The sequence below is a fragment of the Hipposideros armiger genome, unplaced genomic scaffold (genome assembly GCF_001890085.2).
Source record: "Hipposideros armiger isolate ML-2016 unplaced genomic scaffold, ASM189008v1 scaffold_128, whole genome shotgun sequence".
Taxonomy (NCBI): Eukaryota; Metazoa; Chordata; class Mammalia; order Chiroptera; family Hipposideridae; genus Hipposideros; species Hipposideros armiger.
Window position 1 is genome coordinate 2,370,697 of NW_017731478.1, and position 25,329 is coordinate 2,396,025.

Consider the following 25,329-nt stretch of genomic DNA (forward strand, 5'->3'; position numbering starts at 1 on the left):
CTACGTGACATGCACAAATAAGTGATAGTTATTATCTCATTCATTAATCTTCACAGTAATTCTAGGAGGTGGTACTGTCATCATCCCCATTTGTAAAACACATGGGAGACAAAAACACAAATAAGGTAGTAATTTGTTCAACCTCCTTCAGCTAATAGTATTAAGAGATGTTTGTCATCTGATTTGGGCCAGGAAAAGAATCAGAGTGGGTTGACTTAAATAGGGTCTCTGCCCTCTCCTTTGATCAGCATGTGGGAAATCTGGAGTTCAAATAGAAGCCCTTTGACCCGATGAGTCCTCCCCTACCCCCGGCCCCCAGCATAGACTAGAGCGTCTGAAACACTGGCTGGCTTTAAGATCAGTGTGTCTGTAAGGACTCGCAAGGAGAAGGCTCTCTGCTCTGCGCTGAGTCCGTTCCTATCTTCTTTTATCTCATTTTGTTGAACTTCTCTGGTAGAGGGCATGGATTCCAGAAATGGGAGGAACATGCAGAGATCATCCTCTCGTCTTATGTTGTGACCTTTGCTGGACTGTTGATTACATTTTTGTTTCCGTCATCCAGAGCCAGAAAGGACTCAGAAGGAGGCATCTCGGGGCCTGGGCAGAGGTTTGCAGGGCTCCGCTCCATCCTCCAGCTCGTGCTCGTTTGCATCTTGGGATTTGAATTGCCTTCCCTTTGAAAAGGTTCTGTGACTGAAAATCTGAAACTCAGTGACTTTGAAGGGTGTTAGAAAACAGCGCCTGCAAGGAACAACTAAGAAAACCACTTCTCTTTGAAGAATGGGGTTGTTATGCCCTTCGCAGTTTTCTGTGTTTTACTCAGGAGAGGAAGACAAGTGGGTTTGGACTAAAGCATAATAGGCTTCGATGCTAGAGATCGTTAACAATGATATTAATTACCAGGAAAGATTACAGATTATTCTTCCCTTGAGACGTATGTGTATACATATGATTTCAAAAAAGTAGAGAGAAGCACCCATTTAAAATACCTTAGAAGCAACCATAGTCTAAAGAAGACTGATTAATTCATTGGCTTCCTTGGTCTTCTTGTATAATCTCCAGGGCTCCAGAGTACTGCTTACTTAGGTGAAATTACGAATTTTCACTTGGTTACTTTCTATAGTCGAGCCAACCTATTGATCAGCTACATTCAGAAATATACTACAGAGTCAGTGTTGGGCAGAAGTCCTATTTTTTTAAAAAAGAAAGACTTTTAATTATAGTACTATAGAAATATTTAGAGTTTGGTTCTAAAAATTAGTACAGCGAAGCCGAGATTGACGTGGGCTAGATGGATACGGACCTAGGACCTGAGTTCTCTCCTGACTCCCTGTTTCGTAGCGCCTAAATTCATTGAGCGTTTTGTGAGCTGATTGCCATGCTAGGTTTCACAGAATTATCACAACATACCCTTGAGGTAGTAAGGTTGCTTTGTAGACGAGGAAGCTGAGGCTCACAAGTTGAAGTAACTTGCACAGGACACACAGCTAGGCAGTGGAGGAGCCGGATCTGAACTCGTGTCTGACCATCTCAGAAGCCTGTTCCCCCGCTTCTCCCCAGCACCGAGACTAAAGCATATTTCTACTTACTTCATGGTTACTGTTAACACAAAGTACCAGTGAGCCCGTCTGGGGTAGGTGGGCTCAAATGGTGCTGTAAAATGCACTCTCATTTCTAACGGTAGATACTTTTTCTGCCTCAAATATTTGTTTTGCTTAGAAAACCCAAGACATCCCAGAATCTGTTCGGCATCTTAAGACTCTCACTGGGATTATTGGCCAAAGATTTTGACTTCCTGAGGCGGTTCCTTCATGATGAGGGCTGTTTGATTTCCTGCCTGTCATTTGGAAGTGAAGCTATTGGTTGAAATAAATGAATCCCTGCCTCCCTGGGATGGTGGTTTTGGAGACCATTCTCTCTTTGTATCCCCTTAAAAAGGTGATGTAGGAAATTCTGAAGTTAAGACCGGGTGCTCGAAGGTGGAGAGTGAAGACAGTGTCCAGTTTTCCTTAGAAACCTTCATTGACTTGACTGACAAGCCGGCACCCAGGGCCCCTGTGAAGAAGTAGTTTAACAATGGAAAGGCTCACCTGTTTGCTTCTAGTCGTCTAGGAGGGAGCTGCCAAAGCCAGAAACAGAGCCCGCGGGGGTGCCCGCTTTGTTGTCTGCTCTCCCCATCAGGCAGTCTCCCTTCCAATGAAAACGGTTTAAATTGCCTTTCCCAAGTGGGATCTTTCATTTTACGGGGGGAGAGGAGCGACAACCAGGATCAGTTAGGATTGTGGGGGGCGCAGGGCTTGATTTACCTGGCATCAGCAGTAACAGAAATCTTTATAAATGTCTCATGGAGTGCCTCGTCTTTTAAGAGAATAGATTAGATTGAACAATATGAAATTGCTGCTGTTCCGCAATGTCATATGGTTCCACTGAATAGTTAACATAATTTCTTGTTTTTTGATGACTGACTATTATGAAGATTGTTGTTATAACTGCTATTGACTATTCACTCACATTGTTTCCTGCCTGATGGCCTGACTTGTTTACTGCTGCTTCACATTGCTTGTGTGTGTGTTAAAATATTAATATACACAACATAAAATTGACTGTTTTAACCATTTTTAGTGTACTGTTTAGTGGCGTTTGGTACATTCGCAATGTTGTGCAGACATCTCCTCAGTCTAGTTCCAGAATGTCTGCATCACCCCGCAAGGAAACCCCTTTCTCCCTCCTCCCAGCCCCTGACAACCACTGGTCTATGTTTTGTCTATTCTGGACATTTTATATCAATGGGATCATATAACATGTGTCCATCTGTGTCTGGCTGCTCTCACTCAGTGTCAAGTTTTCAAGGTTCATCCATGTTGTAGCGTGTCGGTGCTTCGTTCCTGTTCATGGCTGAGTAGTGTTTTATCGAGTGGATAGACAGCATTTGCTTATCCATTTGCTCCAGGCGATTTATGTCTCCTTTCTCCATCCACACTGTCCCGTGTCCCTCCTGCTGTCTGCATTCCTGCCTGTAGCCAGACTGCTAACTGCCCGTTGGCTCTCCTGTGGGTTGGGAAATCCTTCTCATTTCCCTGAAAGCAGCTCTAAATCTTCCCACATTGTCCACACTTACAGCCCCAACTTGTCCTTACCTTTACTTCCCAACTTTTAAACAGAGCATTGTGTTTTCTGCCTCTACCGTTCCCCTCCCGTTTCCTTCCCAGCCCTCTGCAGTCTGCTGCTTGCCACCCCCAGCGCACCACCGATGTGACTTGCGCTTGAGTCCCCGCTTACCTAATGAAGGCACAGACGCGCGGCTTCCTTCCTTCTCCGGAGCCTTTGGCGCCACCCCCCTCACCCCTGGCTTTTTTCCACCTGTGACTTGTGCCACACCGTTGGCTCTTGCTTCTCTGCTCCTCCTGCCACACCTGGCCACCTCCTCTCGCGTGCCTGTTCTTACACCTCTTCTCCCTTCCCCGTTGGGTGAACTTCTCTTCATTTGTAGAGGCCCACCCTAAATGTCATCACCTCTCAGAGGTATCTGCTTCCTTCTTTGTGTTCAGTAGCAGTCGTCACCGTTCTCTATTTGTAACACTTAGAGCAATGTATTGTGGTTGTTTCTTATGTTTCTCTTCCCACACAGGCTATGACATAGTAGGAATCAGAGAGATTATATGTTAGGTAGGAATGAATGAATGAATGATGTGAGTATCCAGTTTTCAGCCAGGGCCTCGGGTCCTGTTTTACAGTATAAGGTGTAGCGAGTTCGTGACTGCTCTTTCAACTTCCTTATGTGACTCTGGTTACTTCCACTTTACAGCTTTGTGGCAGAGAGTTGTGACTCTCAAAGCCTGATCACAAAATGAGCGTGGCATTTGCAGTGCGTGGATGGTAGAAGCGTACTGTGCGCATTCAGGCGGGGTCTCATAGCTTCAAGATGAATGGAAACCACACAGAGCATTATTTCTTTTCATAGAGAATGCTAGAATACTAAAGATAATCAAATTGATGCGAGTTCTTCTATTCACATAGTCATCTGTGGAAGTCACTTTTGAGATGTCTGATTTATCATCCCCAAACCTCACATGTATTCCCCTTTGTAAGGACTGCAAATACACTCAGCTGTCACTATGGGAACAGTGCTGGTTCTCCCCCTAGTTATTTTCAAAATGAGGTTACAGTTTGCCTGTGGAAACTGGACATTGATTAGATGACTCAATAACTGTATTTCATCAACAGTTTTTCCCGACAGAGCTTATAGCAGATGTAGTCTACAAAAGACTGGGGTTATCATCTAAATTGATCCATGAATAATTGCCTGCCTTTTAAATGAGCCTGAATTCCCAGACATGAATATTTAGAAAGGGAATGCTATTTTTAGCTTGTCATGTTTTATTTTGGAAAAGTGATCATCAGCCATCATAATTTTAATCCGGGCCCAGGGGGCTTCCGGGTAAGTAGGGCTGAATGAAGCTGAATCACAGACTCGCCCCCTCTCAGTCCCTAATGAAGTGAGCACACTGTTTTGATTATTAAAAAATGTCTGCAGGAAAATCCAGCAAAGCCCATCAACTTCATGCTGTAAATGTTGACATTGACAATGAAGAAAAGAAACAGGAATTGTGGTTTGACTGTTAGACATTGTGTTCACAGTGGTAAGAGAAAGGAAAACAAATAGCAAAATCCTTAGAATTTTCATTCTAATTCTCCCCATCCTCATGCCCAGTGCAGTTTCGAGAAAATTAGCCTGGGGAAAAGTCAAGGAGAAATCTTTGAGGCTTAAAGCCCCTTCTACACCTCAGGATTCTACCAGAGGCAGGAAAAACCGCTAGCTGTCATTTTCCAGTCTAGCCTTAAGTTCATGGGAGTGGGTGGGCTTTTTTCTCAAATGATCCTAAGTCCACAGGAAGGCAGTCCCGGGTGGGTTCAGCCTCTCAGTAATGTCCTCATGGAAGCTGGCGTTTCTTTCTGCTCTTCTGCTGTCCTTGGCATTGGCTTTCATTCTCTCCATCACCATGGCTGCTGTTGTACCTCCAAGCACTGCAGACCTTCCCAGGAGGAAGCAGGGAAGGGACAAGGTGAGGAAAGGCAGAGGGCTTCCCCGTCACAGGGCCTTTCTTTTAATTAGGAGAGGAAAGTTCAGATCTCTCTAACAGTGTCACAGGTAGGCAGTCCTCCAGCCATACACGAGACTGCCCTTTCCTGTCTCTAGGGAGGGGAGGTAACAAAGGAAGTGAGAGTAGGTGTTGAAATATCTGCCTGGGGCTGAAGCCTGAGGACACGCTCCTGCAGGAATAGGATCGCCTCTGTTCAGATGCGCTGAATGAGATACAGGACAGTAAAAGACAAAGCTCCGAAAAGCACTTGCCCCAAGGGCCCTGTGGCTGCAGCAGTGTACAGACCACAGTGCCCAGCCTTTCACCTGTAGCTTGGAGATGAAGATTAAAGGTCTCAGATAAAGGGGGGAGGGCATCAGGAAAGATGCATTTACGTTACATGTGAGTGAATGGAAGGTGTAGGTAGAGCTGCCCATAGTAAGATGAACAGTTGAATACACATTGTACCAAAAGAGGAAAAAAAGAAAAGAAAGGAACACAGGAATCCAAAGAGAGATGAGGATTTCAGGCCATGAGAAAACATGATGCAAAGTAAAATACTGCTTTATGGTATATAAAAACTTAAGTGATTTAAATAAAACAGCTGTTCAGAGAGGAGAACGAAGTGACACAAATTGAACAGAGAGTTAAGGAAAAAAATTGAAGACCAAAACCACACTATATCAGAACTAGGAAACAAAGGAACCAAAAGGAACCTTACGAACATTTCTAAAAATATAAAGGAAAGGCTTGAGCTAATCATAATAAATAAAGAGGAAAACAGTCAAAGATATTAAAGAATTAATAGAAAGATAACTATGGAGGACAAAGATAATCCAAATGAGTATAATTAGCATCCTTGAAGTAAAGAACTCAACAAATGCAATAGAAGAAAGTATTAGGAGATAGAAAGAAATTTCCCCCCAAGTGAAGGAAGAACTGAATCTGCAGATAGGAAGGACACAGTGGGTTGTGTAGAGACCCAGGAAGGGAACCCACGGGGGGAAATTAGTCCAAAGTAAATGACACCAAAAAATACCCTGATTACTATTGAACTTCAAGGAGGTGCTTGGGCAGAAAAAGCAGATTCCTTATAAAAAGGTAAAAAACCAACATACTGCAGCCACATTCAATGTCAGAAAACTGTGGTGCACTCTTTCCAAAGTTCTGAGGGACAGAAAACATGAAGAAGAGCATTGTATCCAGGCAATTATTACTCAGGTAAGAAGGTAGGCAGAGGTTCTCAAACATGAAACAACTTAGAAGCTGTAGCTTCCTGAGTCCTTCCAGAAACGACTTCATAAAACCTGGCCAATCAAAATACAGGACTTAACTAAAGAGAAACTGGTAAAAGGACTGGTGGTGAGAATTAAATCCAAGTAGACAAACAGCTATGCTAACAGTTTAGGGAATTACAGATACGGAGTAGAATTGTGTTTTTAACTTTTTATTTGGAGATCACTTCAAACTTTGCAAAAGTAAAAATAGAACAGAGCGCTCATATACTCCAAGGACTTGTTTTTACCTAGCCGTAGTGCAGTTATCACACTCGGGAAGTTTAACACTGTTACGTACAGACCGTATTCCTATTGAGGCAGTGGTCCCAGTTTCATCCTTTGTAGCTTTTATTCCCCCTTCATCCAGATCCAATCCAGGATCACGCATCTCACTCACTGAGTTGTCATGTCTTTTTAGTCTTCTTTACTTGGAACGTTTCCTCTGCCTTTCTCTGTCTTTTATGACTTGACTTTTGGAAAAAAACAGGCCAGTCATGTTGTATAAAATCTTCATTTTGTTTGTCTGATGTTTCAGGATGATGGCATTCAGGCTCTGCATTTTTAGCAGGAAAATTATATATAAGTCAGCTGGATCCTGCCAGGAGGCACGGGTTGTGGCTTGATGTTCATTTTGATCATTCAGTGAATGTAAGTCTAAAACACCTGCAAGGTGGAAAGAAAAAAGAGACAAAATCTAATACGACTAAAATTTGAGGTGGTAGGGTTGAAAGAAAGGGGAAGTGTGCAAACTTCCTCATCTTGTATATCAGGGTGATGTCGATATTGTCTAAAATTAAAATTAATTTAGACCTAAGAAAATCATGTTAACGTCTTATGTTTTCTTTAAAAATGTTTTATTTGAAAATTTTACACAATGAATGTATAATATATAAACCTAGCGGGGGCTCGTAGAATCGAATATATCTTTGTAGTAAAGAACATTTTCTGCCCTCAACCAATTTCTTTTGTTTACTTCAATTTTTATTTCTCCTGTTAAATTTAAATAAAACTAATTTTTGTTCCCCCTAGCTGTCCTTCTTGCTATATGTACATGGAGATGTCTGGCATGTCATTCAGCTAATGTTAACTATGGTAGAATTATTCCAACATAAAATTCCATTCAGTTATTCCATTCACATAGAATTATCCCTCATTGGTAAATTGGGGATATTTTTTCCCCTTTTTTTTTTTCTTTTTCTGTATTGTTGAGTTTTCTAAGAAATGAGCATCATCATTTTAACAGAAATAACAAAGTAATTATTCTTTTAAAAAATGACAGTTTTACCTACAAGTTAGAAATTGCTGAAGCCAAAAACCCTGATTTGCTTGGCTTCTGCAGGAATCTTCCTTTCCCCCATTTAAGCATTTTCAAGCATCACATTAAGGAAATGGGCCAAAGGATATGTTTAGTTGCTGAAGGCCTTTTTTGTCTTACATCTTCTTTCTGCATATCTTAAGTTTCTCGTTTGAAACAGCCCCCCCAGACTTCGCCGTAGTCCTCTTAACTTCTCTAGCTTCTGAAGAGATTTGTGCAAAGGCATTTCCCAGCCCTGAGATGCTACCCCGTCTGGAAGTGACTGTCCTAGGGTCTACGCCAAAGGGTGTGGGTCTCCCCAGCTTGTTTCTGCCCGTTAAGGATGTTTACAGCTGGATGGAGGAGGCACTTGAACTGCACTGAAGTTGCTAGCAGTCTTATGGGAAGAGTAGCTGCTGTCTTTTCAGCACCCAGGAGTACAAATTCAAGACTAAGGTGGCTTGTATGCATTATATAAGAGCTACGTCACATGTATTGGCCTCACTCAGTCACAGTCCCTCACCCACGCTATAGCCACACCATCAGTGCATTCTTGATAAAGGACAATAACTGTGTGTGTATGGTACTTGAGGATGTAAATATATTCATATATACTTACTTACATAATTCATATACCATTCACATAAACGCAAACCAGCCTCCAAGGCCTTCTATCTTCCCGTGCCCTTTGTAAGATCTTATGGTGGTAACTTAATGCATCCTGTTGCACATCGGGCTTCCTGGGAAGCAGGCTTAGAGACTGAGTGTTTCGTGTTCATGATGTTCCTTAAGATGAGCGCTTGGGCCAGCACCTGTGGAAAAGAGGGGACGGAAGCAGGACTGGGCACAGCCAAGAAACAGGCCTGGTGACGGCTTTGACGGACCGACACCACAGGGAGCCCTGGAGCTGGAGAGGCCCTTCAGATTTGTTCCAGATGGGACTAGCCAGTCTTTTCATAATCCCACATCAGTCACTGGAGGTGGTCCATCCTGGGAAGGGGGCATGACCCTGGCCAGAGGTGGCTCCACAGCAGCGAACCCTGAAGGGGCTGCCGACCACACTCTCAGAAGCTGGCCACAAAGGGGCTTGGCTTGAAAGCGGGGTCTTGGCAGCACTCCTCCAAAAGGTTTGTCCTTAAAAACGACTCAAATTACTAAATCCCCCTCTTCCTTTTTTCCCCATTATCTTCTCCACTAACAGGAGAAATCTGTCTTTCTGTGTGGGAGGCCAGACTAGAAAGCCAGACACAGGGAATGTGCTTTGTGCTGTCAAGGTGGAGCTGCTATTTCGGACCCAGAACACTTGCCTAGAGAAGATACTGAAATAGCCCAAATGAAAACCGCTTCCTTGGGGCGGTCGGGGAAAAACAGCCTCAGCTCCACCCTGGTTTGACGAGGCTGAGGCTAGTCCAGCCTGAGCTCCCTGTGTGAGAACTGGCCCCTGAGTGCCACCGCTCACTCATACCCGCCGGGCGCACCAGCTTACTGACTACCAGGCACATTTGTTCACTCAGCACATAGTTATTGAGTGCCTACTATGTGCCTGCCAGTGTTTCAGAACGGGAGGAGACAGCAGTGAGCAAAACAAAAAAGAAAATTACTGCTCCCCTCTGAAGATTTTTGTTCAAGTGGTCTTACTGAGCCTGCAAACACAGGAGCTGTATATGTGATGACTTTGAACTTCAGCACACCCTTTATTTCACACAGGCCAGTCATTTTCTTAGCTTAAATGATAGGTTAAAAGCAAATTACCCACCGTGTTTATTTACAAAACAGTTTTGTGGATGGATAAGCGCTTTGAGGTTTCTGGGTTCGTGTTCCTGAAACTGATTACACTACACAGTACACTACTTTCACTGTAATGTTATTTTCTTAATATTTTTCTTTAAAGTAACCCTCTCTTTTATTCAACCTTTTATTATGAAAAATTTCAAGCACACAGAAGCAGAATGAGCAGTAAAATGAATCCCCATGTATTCAACTCCAAAAGCCATCAACTCTTGTTGTCCTGGGTTGGATCTTGGACCAGAAAAAAAAAACCATTGTTTTCTATAAAAAATTCAGTACGAATATCCCAAACTTATGTTCCATGGAAATGTAGGCACAGTGCATCCTCTGGGAAAGAGGGAGAATCTCTGCATGCTGTATTTTGCAAGGTTGAATGGTTTTTCAAATGTTTATTAATAATTTGTGTTTTCTCTGTTGTGAATTATCAGCCAGGTCCTTTATCCATTTATCTCTTCATTGAAGACATTTCCCAGTCTTACGTTTATTGAATTTCTTCGTTTTCATTTTTTAATTGAAAAATTTAAAACAGCCTCGTGTTTTAAAAATAAATGTAAGCTATATAAAGGGCATAAAGTTAAAAATGAAAGCCCCTCTTGCCCCCACATCCCACTCCCCAGATGTTCAGCCTCATTTTTTTCTATCAAGCTACATAAAGATTTTTTTTTGTAGTTCCTCTCATTTTTTAATGTTTGCCTCCCACTCTTTTTCCTTCCTTTCACTCTTTAAAATTTTCTAAATATTTCTGTGAATTACTCATGCAGGAAAAGCATATATCGTAATAGACTGGAAAGCAGAGTCTACAGTGAAAAAAACTATGTTAACCTCGATAGACATAATAAATATAATTTAATGTTCAGAACATACGCGTCTGTGTATATGTGAGAACTTTTTAGGTATGAAGACCTTATAGCAAAACATGTACATAACAGATACATAAACAGAAATACCTTAAATTCTGGGCTATTGGAAACCATTACTATGTAGACTTGGATGATATCCTTAAAAAAAAAAACCACCCCACTTAACAGCTTTTTCACCCCTTTGTTTCATTAGCAATGTGAGTTGAAATTGGCAGATTGGGGCTAGAGGTGAGCCTTTTCTCAGAAGATTAACTGAATCTTTTGTTTTTTACCCTTTATAGAATAATAGAACTTTAGAACTAAGGGGCCACTGGAAATTCTTTTGTCACTTCCACATTTTATAGGTGAGAAACAAATGCTTGGAATATTGTAGGCATAAAATGAGGCCCATAGAGAATCAATGACCTTTTCCTAGCCGCCCTTGAGTCTGTGACACTTCACTGCTGTTGTTTCAGTAAAGAAACCCAAATGTTCATAGTGAAGCTTTCACTCCTGGTTAACAAACATTTGTTAAAAAAAAAAAAATGTCTAAGGTACAGCATGAACTGTTCAAGTTATTTGATATTTTTCACTCAAGCCCATGAGGAAGAGGAGTCGCTGGGGTCGTAAGTGATTTGTACGCTACTAACTATACATCCTGTGATACTGTGCCCATTTGCTCCTTTTTTACTCGCTGCCTGCGAGGGCAGCCAGTTGCTTCAGCCGTCCTGGAGCCTGGGAATGTGACCTGTGGCATGAGAAACAGGCCTGTGGGCCTGCTCTGAACTGAACGTTTGTGTGTGTGCTTTCTTCCAGGTAGAAGAGGAGAGATCTGTGCTCAATAATCAGTTGTTAGAAATGAAAAAGAGGTAAGTTTTCTTTCTGTGTTTACTGTTGGCATGTGCGTGAGTGTGTGTGTTTAATAAGGAAAATGTTAGAACGTGAGGTATACAGGGACTTGTAGAAACGTGCAGCCTTCTTAGACTCACAAAATGGCATTGTGATAGTTTGGTCCTCATCATAATTGACAAATGATGAAAATTCATTTGCAAAAGGTTCAGTATTAATTACTAAAACAGACTTGTTGAATTTTTAGCCACATTCAGTTGCATTTATTCAGAAGTGTTCTAAAATCAGATTGTCTCATATTACACTGCTGTTCCTTCCTAGTTTCAGTAACTAAAAAAATACTATAATTTTTCATGGAGTAGTGGATCTGCATATAAATACTGATTTCAATTACATAAAATTTTTCATTTTTCAATAATAATGGCTAATACCATTTAAAATGTTTCTACTTTCTAAAAAAAAAAGAGCTGTGTTATTTGCTATTCTTTCATGATAATCAAATGATATTCAGATGGAAGCCTTCCAATATTTTTGAGTAAGAATAAAGGGGCCCACGGAAATGATCATTTAGAAGCTCGATGCTTGTACATCGTGACAGTCTGTCTGTTCTTTTAACATGTGCAGTTTGTATCTATAGAGAAATTTAAAAAAATAATAATAAAGTAAAAACAGAAAAAAAAAATTTCTCCATGCTCTTGCAAAGTATCCTATTCTTACTTGTCAGGACAGAGGCACTTCCCTCGCTGGACCCCTGACACACGTGTTTTACACTGGCAGAGTCCCCTCCTGCCTGCAAGGCAGCTGCTTAGGAATTGGGGGCTCTATTTAGCCCACAAAGACATTTGAGTTCCATAAGCTACATTCTAAAGGACATTGGTTCAGTGGTGCCTTTCCTCCATTCTTTCTTTAATTAAAAAATACTCAGATTCACTTTTCTTTAAAGTTTCCATCAGAATGCGTGTGTTCCGCACTGCCACACCCCTGGTCCAGCCAGGTGGTCTCCAAGGGACCATGCATGAGCGCTGGTGACGTCCGCCAGGCCTTAGCCTCACTCCTGCACAGGCACAGCTCTGCCCCTGTGGGCCTCAGATGTTTATTTTTACATAAATGAGGCTTTGTTTCTTTAAAAAGAACCTCATGTGTGCAGTTATCAAGGATATGTGAAAAAATTAATAAGGCCATTCCTCTGGCCTTCTGGCAAGGGAACATATAAAAATGAGCTGATGTAAATACTGGCATAAATTAATCTAACCTCAAAACAACCCAGTGAAATAAATATGGGGCTTGCATTTAAAAAAGAAACTAGAGCCCAAGAAGTTAAGCAACTTGGCCAAGAACTCAGATGCAGGCATAAGACAGAGAGGTCTGCAGGTTTTTATGCTGGTCTTTCCTCACTGTATTTACTTATTTATCACTTTTTTTTTTTTTGAAGAAAGATGCTGTGGTTTGTTAGCCCTTACCATGTGACTTTAAATAAATCACATGCCTTTCAAAATGTGATTAGGTGTGTGACTTTTTTCACGGCTTAAAAAGATGGAACAAATTTGGGTACTTGTCCATTCCTCTCTTATTTTACCATCTCTGCCCTTATTTTAGGTGCCCGATATGTTTAGGAGAATGTCTCTTGAAAATTACTCATTTTATCAGTAAATGCAGATAAATATAATTTTTTCTGAGAGTGAAAAAAGTTTAAATCTAGTTTCTCATATTTAGGACTCTTTTTTTCTTTTTGTTAAATTGTTAAGTAACCCTCATGGAAAGTTCTATTTCAGAAATCTGAATGAAGTATGTAACTTATTTTAGCTAATAATTTGGGCCCTTAAATGCTTTCTAAAGTCAGTTTGGTAAAAGATTCATATGTAGGTCTATGTGTGTAATAGTTAAGTAAATTTAGCATAGAGTATTAAAAAGAACTTGATTTAATTTAAAAGTCTAGAAAGTACAATACTTAAATCGCAAAGATATTTGAATTGTAGTTGTTTAAGCAAGAACTGATATCTTAATCAACAGTTTAATTTAGAAGTGGTAACTGAACATACATAGTCAACAGAATACATAATTGCAATATTCAAATCGTCATTGTATTGAAGTGCAGAGCTTACTCCTGACTGCAGGGTGAAACTGTGTATCAGTAAGTTAGTAACATCCTGTTGTATTTGCTAAGGTATCTAAACATTGAATTGCAAGCAATACGTAGTAAAGGTTTTTCTCTTAGCTTAAAAATGTAATCATTTCTTTGGACAACTGGTCTCCAAGTTAGGCCGACCTCCTTCAAAACAGGTTCCAAGATGTCTAATAGATGAAGCAGAGCCAACCTTGAGTTCCTCTGAGTGACACAAGTGGGGAGGTATGTCCCTCTGACAGCAAAAGCCTGCAGCAGATCGGGAAGCTTGCTTGGCTTCCCTCCCTCGTCTAGACTTTTGGATGTCAGAGAAGGGACTTCAGAGCCAGAATCTTAGATGTGGACTTTTTGGAGTCAGAATTAATTCTGTCAGGGCTGAAAACGGGTTGACGATACCGCCTGCCAATTCTGAAGAGGTCACGTGCTACTCCAGCTCATTAAACTCACTGTGGGTTGCTGACTGTCTGACTGTCTCCGAGCTTGTGCTACTTACCAATGCTCATCTCACCCCTCTCTTTTCCCTTTCCTACTCTTGCTTCCTTTGCTATATCTGTGTGTCTTTCATGGTAAGACTAAAGAAAGTCTATCCACGTTATAATAAATAAATTTCATATATTTTTAGTAAACCAAATTGTTGTATATATTTTTTGGCTGCCTTTGTCCCTCCGTGTCTTGCTTTTGTTTTGTAAAATATTCTCAGCAGTATATACATGCACACACACACACACACACACACACACACACACACACACACATCGTTTTTTGTACCTACATACAGCAAAGAACTTCAGTGCAAATTTAGTTCTCCTTACTGTACTTGCATTTCTATTCATGTTTCTAATATTTGGTTCTTGTTATCTTGCATTTTTAAAGCTTGCCCAGTAACACTTTAAGGTATTTCCTTCATTACTAGACTTTATTTCTTATGTAAGTAGTAAGGAAAGAATCTGGGTAATATGTTCCCTTGGGGGAAAGATTTCTGGCCCCTCGAGCCCTTCTTTCATGTTATGTTTATTTTCCGTTCTCGATATTTTTAGTAACACCAAGGCATTCTAGCCAGAGTGGTTTGTAAGTAACACGGGCCCTCCTGTCGGTATGTTCTGTGAGTCAGATGTCAGTGATGTTGGTATAAATAGTTTAACTTAGCCCCTCTCGGTTTGCACAGTGGGACTAGGGTTTAGAAATAGCCTAAGAAGCCAGCAGTGAAGCTTGGTCTGTCACAAAGATGAGCTGCCAAAGTCTGTTTGTTCTGTCATTTGGTATGTCACAAGTGAGATCCCTGTCTTCACCACTCATCTTTTGATAACTTGTACAAGAAACATTCTGCCCGCTGTCTGAGAAAGCAGCCTCACTTAGAGGCTGCGTGTGTGTGATGATAAACAGACAGAGATACTTCCTGCCAGCTGATGGCCTCTAACGCAAAGAATCTGTGCCATCTAGGCTGAGAGTCCTGATTACGAAAGAATCTAAATCTGTCGAGTAACTCCCAAATCCTGGTATTTTTCAGTAAAAATATTTAACATTGTTCAAATTGGAGTTGGATTTATAGCAAGTAAAGCCGTTGAAATAGTTTTTACAATAAACTACCAAATAAGTTTAATGGAAAGTTAAGGAGCCCGGAGTTTATTGAATCTTTGGATAACATCAGATATTTACTTTCCAGGTGGAAGAAGTGCCTGTACATTCCTTCCCTTATAACCTTTGTTTTGTTTTAACCTACACAAGATCCTATTTCCGTACCAGGTATTACTTACTTAGCAATTTAACATCACCTGTGCTCACCCCTTCTCAGTGTATAAATAATGCTTGGCTGTTGATCAAGAACTTATTCTATAAGTCTCAGATTCTTTTCTTATTACTTATCATTCTGGAGTGTAAGTGTAAGCCACACAATGAGATAAATACAACACTTATATTTTTATCTTTGTGTAGAATTTCGATTTACCATAAATCATGAGAATTCTGTAATTCGTGTGCCGGATATCTTGGGTCTCACTAACCAGACATACGTTCTGCCATTTCTAACCTGGGCCTCCGTTTCCGATTCTTCCAGTCCCAGTTCTAAAAAGGACCAAACCATTACATGCCTCCACACTCACCCAGCTACTTGTAACAGAACCAGAAGTAATTTGGCTTGTTTCAGTTACGAATTCTCACTGATGCTTAACTACATTAATATCATAGGTTGTATAGCCTGAGCGGTAGCTTGGAAATTTTTCTCCAGTTTCGTTTTTCCCAAAAATATTTTTGTGATACAGGGTCTTTTTATCTTGTTTCACACTGCATGTATTTAAAAAAAAACTTAATTTTGAAACTTTAGATTTACAGGAGATATGCAAACGCAGTTCAGCTCCCACATACCCTTCCCCAAGCACCCCCCTAATATAAGCATCTTCCATTCCCTGGTATGTTTATCAAAACTTAGAAAGTGAGATTGGTACAGTAATATTAGCTAGACTCGAGGCATTATTTAGTTTTCCCCCAGTTTTTTCATTGATGTCCTTTTTCTCTTCCAGGATCCAGTGTAGAAAACCACATTGCACTCAGTTGTCATATCTCCGTAGTGTCCTCCAATCTGTGACAGTTCCTCAGGCTTTTCTTGTCTGATGACCACGGCACTTTTGAGGGCATGTAATTTTTACAACTAAAATTTAAATACATATATAAACCCATAGTAGCCCGCCCCTTTGGGGTGTATCTGTTGTGTCTTGCCCTCTCTCCCTGCCTCCCCTTCACCTTCACCTTGCCCTTTCTTTTCCCACTCTCCTGACTCCAAGGTCAATGTTTCTCTCTTGTTAAAGGCCTGGTCCCCTCCCTCTGCTGAGAACCAAATGCTGAGTCAGGCTGAGAATATAAACCCAGTGCCTTGGACCTTCTCTCTCCAGACGCCCCCATGCTTTCATTCCATACCTGAGAATCCATTTTAGCATTTCTGTTCTAGCCTTTACGTAGTTACCTTTAATTTCTATGAGCAACTTAACGTCCTCTTCAGATTCCATGGATGAAAAGTAACAATCCTTCAGTTTGAATAGTAGTGATGACCTTTGCTACTGTTTTGGCCCATCAGATCTCAAAACCACATTCTTGGAACTTGCTGAAAGTTACTGAAATTAGTGAGAACCAATCGATACTTCCAGCATAAAACTGCTCTGCATGACATCCGTATAATCGCTTTGCATGTGTGTATTTTAATTGTCATTGCTTGGTAATAATTTATTCAAGAAGTAACAGAATTCAACTTGGGTTAGATTTTTAAAAGAATTCTTGGGTTGGGTGCAACAGTCTGGTTTTGTTTTTTAATTTTACATCTTCCAAAGTTATTAACTTGTTTCTTTAAATTCAAATGGATACAATGATATGCAGATTCTGGCATGTCTATGCATAGTAAACTTTTTCTCCCCTCACAGTAAGTAAAATTTCAAGTAAAATTTTGCAAGCATAATAGCCTTAACCCCCTATAAATCTTCCCTGTGGTACTTGTTTTCTTTACAATAACGAAAGTTAATTGCGTGTTTGTTCTAGGACAGTTGTACTCTGACCAGTCTCTTGGTTGATTTCTGGAATTTTTAACTCTTTGGTCTTTTAGAGAATCCAAGTTAATAAAAGACGCAGATGAAGAAAAAGCTTCCTTGCAGAAATCCATCAGTATTACTAGTGCCTTACTCACAGAAAAGGATGCAGAGCTGGAAAAACTGAGGAATGAGGTAGAGTACCTTCTAAGGTGGACATCACGCTGCCTCTCGGTGCAGACCCCAAGCCTAAGCTCAGCCGCTGTGTTTCAGGTCACGGTGCTCAGGGGAGAGAACGCCTCTGCCAAGTCCTTGCATTCGGTGGTTCAGTCTCTAGAGTCTGATAAGGTGAAGCTTGAGCTCAAGGTAAAGAACTTGGAGCTTCAACTCAAAGAAAACAAGAGGCAGCTCAGCAGCTCCTCAGGTAAACTGATGGCCGTGGCGCTTGCTTCGGGGTGACCCCGCTGCTTCCTGCAGGGAGCCATTCCCAGTGGGGATGCCCACGGAGGGCAGCTGATGCGCTGCCCCCGACTCGGCCCGTCCGCCCTCGGCTCAGATGAGGGCTCCTTACGACCCAGGCCCGGTGCAGAGGGGCGTGCCTGCTGGACCTTCCCGTGTTCTGGAGTGTTGGCAGAAACATCAGATGGTAGATGCCAGCTGCCGTCCCAGTAGCAAGTGTGGGTTCTGAAAGTGGACTGTCGTGAGGGAGAACAGAGATGGTCCCTTGTGAGAGCGATGGCTGGCTGCTTTAAATTGAGCTGGCTGTGAGGCGGGGGTTCTCAGCCAGCAGTGGGCCGGCCTGAGAGAGAACACGTGAAGGGGCAGGGCCAGCATCTGCAGAGGTCCCTTAGGGGTGCAGACATGGGGCGGGAACTCGTGACTGTTCTCAAAGAGCGGCATCTGGGAATTCCACAGGAAACGAGTTTCTCACGCTGGCCCTTTCATTGCAGCAACAAGGAAAACAGGTGACAATTTTTTTAAAAATACCCCCTCCACTTTTTCTTTTCTTTTTTTTTCACTCTAAGGTAATACTGATACTCAGGCAGAAGAGGATGAAAGAGTTCAGGAGAGTCAGGTAATATTCCTTACTTTTGCTTTGCTTATTTGCTATTTTAAAAAATCATTTACTCTTCTGAACAGATAATATATTCATATTGTCTAAACATTAAGCAATGTTAATATAAACAGTAAAAAGAATCTCCCTTCAAACACCAGCTCTCTTCTGCTCAGTTTCCAACCCCCAAACAGGTAATTGCTGTTATTAGTGTTTTTTAAAATCTTTTCAGATTTTTAAAAAATGTATATACAAGCCAAGACTAATGCAGTCTTTTCCCTTTTTTACATAAATGGTGGCATATTACAGAAACTGATCGACACTTACCTTTTTCATAGTTGTCTAGTATTCCATTATATGGCCATGCCCTGATGTAATCAGTTCTCTATTGGTTGATATGACATTGGGATGTTTCCGATCTTTTAGGTGTATTGTAAACAATGCTGTAATGAATTATCTTGAATATCTATCATTTTACAGATATACTAGTATTTCTTTATAAATTCCTAGAAGTAGAATTGCTCTGTCAAAACGTTGCTTTCTCATCTTTACCTTAAAAAGATGGGGTTCTTGAAAACTGTTTCTTAAAAGCCAAAATTAACAAAACGATCTTAGTTTTAAAAATGGGAATTTTATGGAGGCAAACTATTCTATATATGGAAATATAGTAGCATGTAGGCAACAAACATCCATCTTCAATTTTAATACTATGTTTTGGATATATTTTTCCTGTTCAAAAATTATAGGTACAAAAGCCATCTTTCGTTTTTAAGTACAAGAGAAGCTCAGGGGGTTGTGATTTGTTTCAGTTATCTGACACCTTTGAAAGGCATGAAAGGATTCAACGAACATACTAACTTACCCTCGTTAGCATTGTCTGCTTAGTTTCTCTGGCTAATAAGCATCAACTTAATTAACAATGTTTTCTCTTTCCCCTTTTCTTTCTGCTTCCGTTTGTTTCATCTGCTGCTGCCAACACTTTTCTTCTAATCAGCAAATGGTTTGTTTTATGTTTCCTAATTTGGGAGCATGTGTGTGTGGTGTGTGTGTGTATGTGGTTTCCCTCTACCCTTACATCCATTTTGCGGCTTTTTCTTCTTCCTGAAACGGAACTAACTCCTAACAGGATAAAGTCTTAGAAAATGCAGTTTAAGAGGCAAGAACAGATAGATTCCGTGGGTCTGCCTTCACGGTTGGCAGGGATACTCTGCAGAGAACCACAAAGCTATTAGCTGCTAGCTTTGTTTCATAATTGCCCCAGCAGGAGAAAAAGGCCAAATATTTCTTTAAAAATTGAGATGTGTATGTATGTGTATACACATATTTTAAAAGATATTGTGGGATTTTTTTCAATGGCTATTTAGAGAAATGAGAGCTTTTTATTGTTTATAGCAGAGGGAAGAAAGTTTTTGTTTTAAATGACAGTGCCCTTGGTCTGAAAGCAAATGTTAGGACAGGTGTTTCCTCCCGCTGGTCATCTTGTCATCCCACGGCCCCATGAATCTCGGCACAGGTGCTCTTCCCACGCGTGGAGCCTGAACGCTGCCGTCAGCGTGTGCCAGTGTCTCCTCAGAACAAAGGGAACTGGAGCCTTCTCTTTAAAGCTCCTTCCTTCTTGGAAGACACATTGACCCTCCGACCATGACCAGTCAATAAGTGTTAAGATGGTGGTCTGAGGAGAATTTTCCTGAGCTTTTCAAATCTACTGAAGGTATGCGCTTCATTGGTTCTGCAGTGTAATGGAACAACTACCTGGTTATGCGTTTTGTAAAAATTTGTGTGTGTGTGTGTGTGTGTGTCTGTGTGTAAAACATATATAAAACATAGGTTCAGTAACGGCCCCCCTCTGCGAAGCCAGCACACTCTGCAGCCATAGCCTGAGAGTATATATCCGTGACTTCTTGATATTCCAGTGACCACGTTTTAGACATTTTACACTTCTGTTTCTTTTTTTCTGAACAAACCAGATTGATTTCCTCAATTCAGTAATCGTGGACCTTCAAAGGAAGAACCAAGACCTCAAGATGAAGGTGGAGATGATGTCAGAAGCAGCCCTTAATGGGAACGGTGACGACCTGAACAATTACGACAGGTATTTCATAATAAGCAGTGCTGACTGGAGCCTGAGTTCCACCTACATAAAATGTGTGTTTAAAGTTAGGTTCTCTGTGGATTGGAGAAACAGGTGCTTTATAGTTACTTGGCCATAACTCGATTTCCACAAATCTGGCGAGAGACTGATACACACTACCGATGGTTTGACATGAAAATTCACAATGTGGATTGTAGAAGTTACACTGGGGGCTGCAAGACTTGACCATCATTCTCGCTTATTTTTATTCTTTACAAGTGATAGTGTCTCTTTAACTTCTTCTGCTAGAGATGAGTTTCTGATTATACACATTAACATTTGCAGTGGTGATGACCAAGGGAACCAGGCCAAGAAGAAACCTCGCCTCTTCTGTGACATATGTGACTGTTTTGACCTCCACGACACAGAGGATTGCCCCACCCAGGCCCAGATGTCTGATGATCCCCCCCATTCCACACACCACGGCAGTCGGAGTGAGGAACGCCCGTACTGTGAGATCTGCGAGGTGTTCGGGCACTGGGCCACCAACTGCAACGACGACGAGACCTTCTAATGAAGCCGCAGAGCAGGACCTGCCGGGGCTTCATCAGCCACACGAGCCTCTAGGCAGCTGAACACCAGCACCGGGCGTGCGGACTGCAGGAGAACGCACGTTAGTTTTGACCCCCATCGACAAATCTAAGAAAATATTTTGATCTTCCACAAATCACCCTTTAACCTCCCCTTATAAGTTAGGATAATAAATACTTAGTAGGTGAGCTCTCACCTCTAATACTGTCTTCTTGATTTTTGAAAGTTTTAACAAGACATTGCACCAGATGCCATTACAGTTTTGGTCCCTAGGGAAACCTCATAGTACAATCCCTACCCTTACAATACTTTATTTAAGTAACTTTAAATTATGCCGTTACTTTTCATATTTGCACTAAAATATTTCCAGGCTGCATTTGTATATTTAGATGTTTTGGTTAAGCTTTGACACTGGAATGAGTTGAAAAATGTACCATTTTGCATTTTCATCTACTCATTTAAAGTATTTTATTCTAAATCAAGGAAATCTGAGCTCTTTGCACTACCTGATGTCAGTAGTGCCTTTATTCAGGCTTGATAATACTTAGGTGTGATTATAAAATGGCGAAACAGGTAAAGGGAGGGGCGAGCCCCCAAACTGCTGTGGGGACATTTTATAATCTATATGCTGCACCCACGTACTCTACTGTGGTGTTTTGTTTATTGGTTTTGCATAATTTCAGCTTCTATATATTATATGTATATATTTTTTAAAAATCTATATTTTGGGAAAAAGCATACACAATATGTCTTTCTTTTCAGATTTTTAACTTTATGAAAATGAAAACACTTAAATTATTCATCAGGACATAATGGGATAGGCCAGAAATAGCATCACACAGCTTTGCAACTATTTTTTCCTTTTTGTTTTCATTCTGTTTCTTTATCAGATATAAATGGGAGAATTTTCTCCAAAATGTTTTTCCTTCTGCAGATATCCCCAGCAGTCATTTAATTAGATAATAAGCCACTATAAAACACCTACATTAACCAATCTACAATCTTTACAAGTTGTTTTTACTGTGTTTTTAGATGAATGTACGATGAGAAATTCAACATTAATAATTTTGGATTTTCTTATCACACACAAAAAAATGAAGGACCTCAACCACCAGACGTTTATCAACCAATTTGAATCTATCTTGATTTGAATGTCTTCTAGAATATGTAAAAAGTAATAAATGTATCTTCCATGCTACCTGTATAATAAGAACTATAATTGTATATATGCCTTTGATGTATTTTCCCCTCAAGATTATCAACTGTGTGTTGGACAAGTGAAAAACAAATCTGTGATCAGTTGAAACTTTTGGTTATAAACATAATAGGAATTGTTTCACAAACTGTGTAAAGCAGTATTAAAATTTGAGCAAACAAGTGTTCTGTATCTACTTTAATAAATGGTTATTCATTTTTGCCAGTGGTAGTAACTGATATTATTCTTAGGTTTATTTGTCATAATGGCTTTCTTTCAAATGAGCAAGCACTATAGATCCAAACTGCAATTTGTACTACAGTCTGTTGATAAACAGCTTTAAGAAACTGGTATATCATTCTCATCTCAAAGAATTCTATGACCCATTTAGCATAAAATAAATACCTAAGATTGTTATCCATTGCTGTGTCATATTACCTGACAAAAATGTAAGTGGCACCATATAGTACCAACTATCTATTAATCCATGACATTTTAGAAAGAAACTCCAAAAGTTGCTCTAATATAGAGGATGCCAAAAAATATATATAGATTTTAAGAAAGGAAAACTATTAAATTTGTAATACTCAATATATACCAATAACAAAAGATGAATACAAGTCACGTTTGACTTTTGCAATGACAAGAGGTGCTCAAAGTGGTTCCCATCAGCGTCTAGACACTTCTGATTATGGCAACATTGACCAAAGTGTCCACTTGTATGCATTTTGTTGTCATCCCCGGTATTTACTAAAATGATTTCAGAACCAAACACCTGTTTTAAAAGCACAGACCCCCCCCACACACACACACACACACCAGGTATATATTTCCAAAGCAGTTACTAGTTGAACAAGATCATTACTTTTACCTAAATAATACCCTTGACTTCGGTATTGACCACATTCAAAGACTCAAACTATTAAGTAAACTTACTGTGGTCATTTCACAATATATACATATATCAAATCATGTACAGCTAAAACTAATACAATGTTACACGTCAATTATATCTCAATAAAAAGGAAAAAAAGACAACACTAAACAAGTATGTAACATTTACAGGACAACTACAGCAGTATATAGCACGGCCTCCAAACATACAAAACTTGGATCTGCTAACCATGTAGCTTCCTGTTCCTGTGTGAGGAGGATAGTTTATCATCCTGGCCGCGCTCACGCTAACACATGCTTGAGATTTCACTAGCCTTGGGCATTTCACCTCTTAGAGTACGTTGGGCTCTCATTGGCCTGTTTAGCTCAACATTTATTCTCACAGACATCCAAAAGTAATACTCATTCTCAGCTGAGCAAACAACCTGCACATGTGAGACGAATTTGTGACGCAGGTTGAGAACCACTGTGAAAACCAGGCTGAGAAATAGGGCATGGAAGAGTGCATGAGTAGAAATAGGGCATGGAAGAGTGCATGAGTGGAAACAAGTTATTTTAAAATCTAAATGTTTGATGGAATTATGAGGTTGAGAGTGGAAGTATGTATAAATGTATGATTGATTGTTTTTCTGCATATCCCTGGATTCCACTCTTTGCTTAGACTCCATGGTTATTGTTTAGTGAGTCCTTTTTTCATAAAGTGTATAAATGATTGAAGAGAGCCATGCATTCGAAGACCAAACCTTTTCAAACCTTTCACCAGATTCCAAATAGTCAACTTCTACCTCAAAATATTGAAACATATCATCCTAAAACAATCTTTATTGAGAAATTAAGTTCCAGGCACCCTGATAATCTTTATATGATTGCACAATCCTCTTTGAATTCCATAATTCATAAGTTAATATGCGAATTTTACTGGTGAAGCCGGTGTAGTGGGACCTGGATGCCACGTCGGATAGTATTTGCGTGAAACGCCATGTCGCAGTAAAAGTCTACTAGGAAGAGCTAAAAACAGACAAGTCCCCCAAGTCTCCCTCAACCCCTGGCCAGTTTTGTAAATTTTAGCTCACAAACCAAAGAGCAAAGCGAAGGACCTTTTGATTACCGTCATTTGTAAGATTTCCATTCAAGTTTAGCTTCAAATGACCGTTCTACAGCGAGTACGCTTACTAAGACGAAAGTCGCAAATTTTTTTTTTTTTAATTGAAACGGGACGAGCAGGATCCAGTCTCTGCCTTTAAACTCAATTCTCAGCGACCAGCGACTCCTGAACTGAGCGGCAAAACCCACCAGGTGGAAGAAAACGGCGGCGCAGGGGCCCGGAGGCGCAGCCGGCGCCGGCCGATTTGGGCTTCCGGGTTCGGCGTGCTGGCGACTGCCTTGGTCACGTGAACGCGCTGTCATGTGACTGCGCCTATGCGCCTCAGGTAGAGGGAGAGCGGCCGCGTTTAGATTGGGGGGCAAAAGGGGGGCGGTGGGGCAAGATGGCGGCGCACCTGTCCTACGGCCGAGTGAACCTGAACGTGCTGCGTGAGGCGGTGCGCCGGGAGCTGCGCGAGTTCCTGGACAAGTGCGCGGGGAGCAAGGTGAGGGGCGGGAGGCGGCGACAGCGCCCTCGAGCCCCGTCCGGCCTGGCCTACTCCTGTCGGGCCGCCTGAGCTCCAGGTGGATGAGGTCCCTGGGGCTTCCTAGGAGGCGAGCAGGCGGGAACGATGAGGCGGGGAGAGGGGCCCGCCGGCGGGACCGGTGGCGCACGCGTGGCATCGCGTGGTTTTGTGGCAGCTGAATCAGTCACCGAGCTATCTCAGCCCTTCGTGAACCAGCATGTGCCGGGTACCCTTGGGGGTCCAACGGGCCAGACCTGGTCCCCCTGAGACACCGGGACGGGTGGGGCGGGTCCGGCCCCAGGACGTAGATGAGGTCCAGTGTTCGTTCATTACCAGGTGTGGTTGGTTACAAATCATGTCTTCGAAAGCCAGCGAATCACCAACTCCTTACAACCTGCTGCGCACACCGACCGTGAGAAGTTGTAGTTATTTGAGGTTTTAACGTGACCTTCCTAAACTGGGATTGTTTCTCCTGTTAGACGTGCCCTAGCACCCAGCTCCCAATGGACTCAGAAACTGTAGATCAGGGACTTTATAAGATTTCTTTCAAGTGGTATTACCTCTCCTTCTCTCCCTTTAGGATGTATCAGACTGGCAGTACAACTCTGGAGAGAGAAAAGGAGAACTGGGGGAACTCAGGAATCAATCTTAGAAAAAATAGAACCCCAAGAGGCAGAGTGGGTCAGCTAGCAGCCCTGGAGAGCCAAAGAAAGCTGGCTAAGTCCTAGGTGCCCAGTTCAAGCTCAAGACATGACGAAATATGAACAAGAGCATGGATTGGATCAATGTCAATATCCTGGTTGTAATATTGTGCTATAGTTTTGCAAATGTTACCATTGGGGGAAACGGTAAAGCATACAAGGGCTCTCTGTATTATTTCTTACAGCTGAATGTTAATCTACAGCAATCTCAATAAAAATATCAATTAGAAAAAGAAAGAAAAAGAAATGACCCTGGCGTTTAGCAGTAGAAATGCTCATAGGGGCCCAGAGCAATGACCTGTGGGGCCATTAAGCCCTGGTTGGAGTCCTGACCTACTTCTATGATATATGAGGTCCAGGGTCACAGTGTGGCCTAGGACATGTTACTTAAACTTTCTGAGCCTTTTAAAATTTCCTCCCGTCAAAATAAGATTTTTAATACCTATATCGTAGG

General features: G+C 41.3%; 2 protein-coding genes across 16 annotated transcripts in view; both read left to right on the top strand.

Annotated features, from left to right (window-relative positions):
- CLIP1 (CAP-Gly domain containing linker protein 1) overlaps window positions 1–21,895 on the top strand; it is a 113,181-nt gene extending 91,286 nt beyond the window's left edge. For 8 of the 15 annotated variants that reach the window (XM_019648898.1, XM_019648910.1, XM_019648905.1 and 5 more), the window contains 8 exons: window positions 11,096–11,148; window positions 14,124–14,144; window positions 16,837–16,954; window positions 17,033–17,183; window positions 17,785–17,834; window positions 18,808–18,813; window positions 19,781–19,905; window positions 20,230–21,895. In XM_019648898.1, the coding sequence (XP_019504443.1) occupies window positions 11,096–11,148; window positions 14,124–14,144; window positions 16,837–16,954; window positions 17,033–17,183; window positions 17,785–17,834; window positions 18,808–18,813; window positions 19,781–19,905; window positions 20,230–20,458 (753 nt within the window). In that variant the 3' untranslated portion in view covers window positions 20,459–21,895. Of the gene's footprint in view, window positions 1–562; window positions 7,057–11,095; window positions 11,149–14,123; window positions 14,145–14,913; window positions 14,994–16,836; window positions 16,955–17,032; window positions 17,184–17,784; window positions 17,835–18,807; window positions 18,814–19,780; window positions 19,906–20,229 lie in introns of those variants that run through there. The other 7 variants (XM_019648904.1, XM_019648906.1, XM_019648909.1 and 4 more) reach the window with 5 other exon arrangements.
- A 2,077-nt stretch (window positions 21,896–23,972) lies between these two features.
- VPS33A (VPS33A core subunit of CORVET and HOPS complexes) overlaps window positions 23,973–25,329 on the top strand; it is a 25,356-nt gene continuing 23,999 nt past the window's right edge. The window contains exon 1 of the mRNA XM_019648939.1: window positions 23,973–24,153. Within this exon, the coding sequence (XP_019504484.1) occupies window positions 24,052–24,153 (102 nt within the window). The 5' untranslated portion in view covers window positions 23,973–24,051. The remainder of the gene's footprint in view (window positions 24,154–25,329) is intronic.